The sequence below is a fragment of the Mytilus galloprovincialis genome, chromosome 12 (genome assembly GCF_965363235.1).
Source record: "Mytilus galloprovincialis chromosome 12, xbMytGall1.hap1.1, whole genome shotgun sequence".
In the NCBI taxonomy this organism is placed as follows: Eukaryota; Metazoa; Mollusca; class Bivalvia; order Mytilida; family Mytilidae; genus Mytilus; species Mytilus galloprovincialis.
Genome location: NC_134849.1, coordinates 42,076,326 through 42,080,357, shown reverse-complemented (window position 1 = coordinate 42,080,357; position 4,032 = coordinate 42,076,326). Strand labels below are relative to the sequence as shown.

Here is a 4,032-nt window from a genome sequence, read left to right as displayed (position 1 = left end):
GCTGTGAAATGTTAATTTAAAATAAAAAACGTTGAACAATTTAAAACCCGCCGTATACAATAATGTACACGGATAAATGAAAATAATTTTGTGGTAAGGTTTACAGTTTAAATGGAGAATAGAAATATTGTTTACAAAATAAATAATGTTGTGTTCATAGTACAAAGAAATGAATATAATCATTCCAAACATGATATACACATTTCTTATCGACAAGTTTGTTTTGGCAATCTGCTTTTATTCATAGATTACTAAGAAAGACAATTCAACTTTCACAAAAACATTATTATTATGTCACATTTAACTAGTAAATCAAAATGAAATGGGTGTGAGATGTATAAGCTAACAAAAAGGCAAATAACAGACACAAAAAATCAAAAAATCAAATATTTGTTTCTCTTTTGTATGCACAAATGAAAAATGAATACATCAAAAGATTTATAGTTCGTCTTTTGGATTATGTTTTTCTTCTTTCTTCCTATCTTTCTTTTCAGTGTTTGATTTCGACTTCTTATTTCTTTTCTTTACATATTTAATCTTGGGTTTGACCACTTTTACATTTTCAGCTGTTTTAGCCGGACATCCACATGAAGCAGATGGGTCTTCGTCCTCGCACGATACTGGTGGACAATCTTCTATTGTTTCTGGGCATGTTGGACAAGGAGCATCTGCTTGATTGCCTTGAGTGAGTTTTGCGTATCTTTCTAACATTCCCTTGATTAAAGGTCTCATTACTTGTATATCTTCTTTGCGGAACCCTTTCTTGTCTTCTGTGGAGTTGTAGAATTCTTCTTCGCTTATAACGCCATTTCCGTCTTTGTCAAAGGTTTTAAATGAGGCAGTCAGAAGTGATTTCATTTTATCTGATTCAAATTGTTCTTTGTCAATAGCACCCGCAAGTAACTCAATTACAGCTTGTAACTACAAAATGCATTAGCATATGCATGTACTTATTACATCGACATGACATTAGTTGTGTGTGAAACTTAAACATTAAAAACCAAAAAAAATGAAGAGACAATAACTTGCACAAGTGTACTTGGTACAACGACATGGTATTAACTGTGTGTAAAATAAAACGCAACGAAAACACCAAAAAGGACTCGTTTAGCAGATTAACATTGTATTAATCAATGTTTTTTTATCTATTTTGTAGCATTTCCTGTCTATTTGTATTGCTTTGTTAACGTATTTGACGATGACATCAATATTTATTTGTTTTCTAGTAATGTGCAGTTTACTATACATATTGGTATGCTGAAAAAAAATCAGCAAATACGTTACTAAAGTAATACAAATAGACAAGAAATACTAAAAAACATTGATTTATAAAATTGTTATCTGCTAATCGAGTCCCTGTGTTGTGTGTTGTGTGTTTGATACGACGGAACAACATTCATGACTTGGTATGAAATTGTACATTTTAAAACATGATAGCAATAATATTCATAAATAACCCTCGAAGTCGGTTATATTTTTTTTTTAAATATGAACACCATTTTCTAAGGTTATTCCGAACAGATAGAAAAACTACCTTTCTGTTATTTCTAAATACCATTTTTAAAGAGAAAATCATTGAAAAACCGTTGATGATGTCATTGTTAATTGCAAAAACTATGTCTATGAGCTGATGGACATATAATTTTCAGCCAATCAGAAGACGTGTTACATCCAGAATTTAAATTGTATTCGATTAGTATTACAATAAACATACATCTTATATAATTATATATAAATAATTGTATTTTTTTTAAATTGGATATCATGCTTTTATCAAGTGTTTCCATATAATAACATTAAATTGTTCAAAGACTCTTTTCTTAATTTCAAAAATGTATTATTTTGCATTGACCATAGTATGATATAAGTTAGGTGTACCCAGTGTATACATTTTTTTGAAAAAATATAGATCATTTGTCATAATTTCCGATACATCGATAACATACCTCTTCTTGGTCAATCTCTTTATTATCATCAGTGTCAAGTATTTGAAAAAAGTTTCGCAAGTCCTGCTCAGTAGTTCTTAGTATCTGAATCACCTTTACTTCGACTATCACGGTTGCTGCCCCTTTCAAAATTCTACCTGTTCAACATACCAAATTATTATTATTAAATGTAATATGTGTAGCTTTATGTATTAACAAAATAATCAAGCAATTTTTCAATCAATATAATTCGTTTAATTCCTTGTTGATAATGTTTTTAACGTATGTAAAATTGAAAAAAATAAAATATTGTTTTGCTGTGCATTTAACATATATAACATACTCACAGTGTTAACGGGGATGCATACATGTTTTGTTTGTCCTATTTTCAAGAAATAATGTTTTTCCTAACACATCCATATCGGGAATGAGTAATTACCTGAGACGTCCAAAATTCTAACCAAGTTAAAGTTCTAAGAATTAAAACGTTTAATTAGTGCAATGAGAAAGCGGATTTTTTTCGAACTAATGTAATATCCACTGTCATTAATCTTTAGTATTTCACATTTATGAATTTAACACACATATCAGCTGATTAAAAATTATTTTGTAAGTTAATTGGGTGTATGTCCTTTCGAACGATTTTGAAAACCATATGAAAATTTGAAAAAATATCCCCTTCCCCAAAAAGTTGAAAATCTGATAGTAAAACAAACCATCTTTGAACTTGATAGTCTTGTCCCCATATGCATGATGAGGTGGTACAGTTATTTTTCTTTGCTCATTTACGCACATTCCGATAATGGAATCTTCCACAACTGGGGGCATTTTTTTATCACCGAGTTGAATCGTGTATGGCATTTTAACTTCGTCCTTTGACAGACTGAAAAAGAAATCATAAAGGACAAATGAGTGACTGATAAGAATGTTGTATATAGTTGGTTCTGGGTGGGCATTACAGCATTTCATTTTTCTTAGATTTACAGATCACTGTTTCTGTTCTTTATTAAACATCATTTTCTATGCTTTATATTTCAGCACCCGATTATTTTCTATCATTTTTATATTAATTTACCCCCATTATTCCTTATTCTTTATATTGCAGCATTCCATCTTTCTATATCTTTTTTACCCCCGATTATTTTCTATTATTTGTATATCAATTTACCCCCATTATTTCTTATTCTTTATATTTCAGCATTTTAACTATCTATATGTTTGTGGGAATTATTTTTTTAAATTCAGATAGCAAATGAAAAAAATAACATCCCATTATTCCCCATAATTTCTTATAGTACGTCGTTCTAAATGAACATAAAGAAAATATTTACCTGTTTTCCACTGTTGCACCAACTTTATACCATATATCCATATCAAGAATAACTAAGTCTGTAGGTTTGATGAACTTTTCACATTTTTCGACTTGTGATAGTTTTTCAATTTCAACTTCTGGCTTCTTTTCTGTTCCATTTTTTGTTGTTTCCACGGATATAACAGTCGATATTAAAAAGAGTAAGAAAAGCAATCTGTTTTTCATGTTACAAGTTGGTTTATAGAGGCAAACCATCTAGTATGTTTAGTTTTCGGTACAACATTCTATAAAATAATGAGGTAATCTTGGGTCTGTGGTATTTTTATACTTTTATTTTATTTATTGTTTAGTCTTCATGTGTGGAAAATATCTTATTGAAATGCATTTTTCATTATCACACGTTCTTTCATGACTGTTAAAACTTAGACGTTAATCCTCGCTTTGTTAAAGAAAAATAATAACCATTTAAACGTTTACCCTGTTGGGTACCCTAGCTAACTTCCTACAAGATATACATTAGATGAACTACACGTATATTAAACCCGGGACTTCTGTTTTACCCGTTAGCGATGGATTGATGTTGTAGTTGAAAATCATATACTCGGTGATTTTCTTAATATACAAATAACAAGATGAATTTGAAAATAACTTGTTCAGTAATGTCATTGACCAGAATACCAATTTCAGAATGTAGTGTAGAAATAATGGTCCAACTGAAACCAACCCCGATTTGGGTGGGGTTCGAATGGTGTTTTGGATAATCTCTTTTTGTATCGTCTGCTTACCTTTTTTTTT

General features: G+C 30.0%; 1 protein-coding gene across 1 annotated transcript; it reads right to left on the bottom strand.

Moving 5' to 3' along the window:
* Window positions 1-343: 343 nt before the first annotated feature.
* On the bottom strand, window positions 344-3,339 carry LOC143053448 (uncharacterized). Its single transcript, XM_076226233.1, has 4 exons — window positions 3,257-3,339; window positions 2,642-2,808; window positions 1,947-2,083; window positions 344-921 (listed from the first exon to the last, which is right to left on the bottom strand). Exons 1-4 carry the CDS (start codon window positions 3,295-3,297, stop codon window positions 439-441), a joined length of 828 nt encoding a protein of 275 aa, XP_076082348.1. The 5' UTR covers window positions 3,298-3,339; the 3' UTR covers window positions 344-438.
* Between the last annotated feature and the right edge of the window lie 693 nt (window positions 3,340-4,032).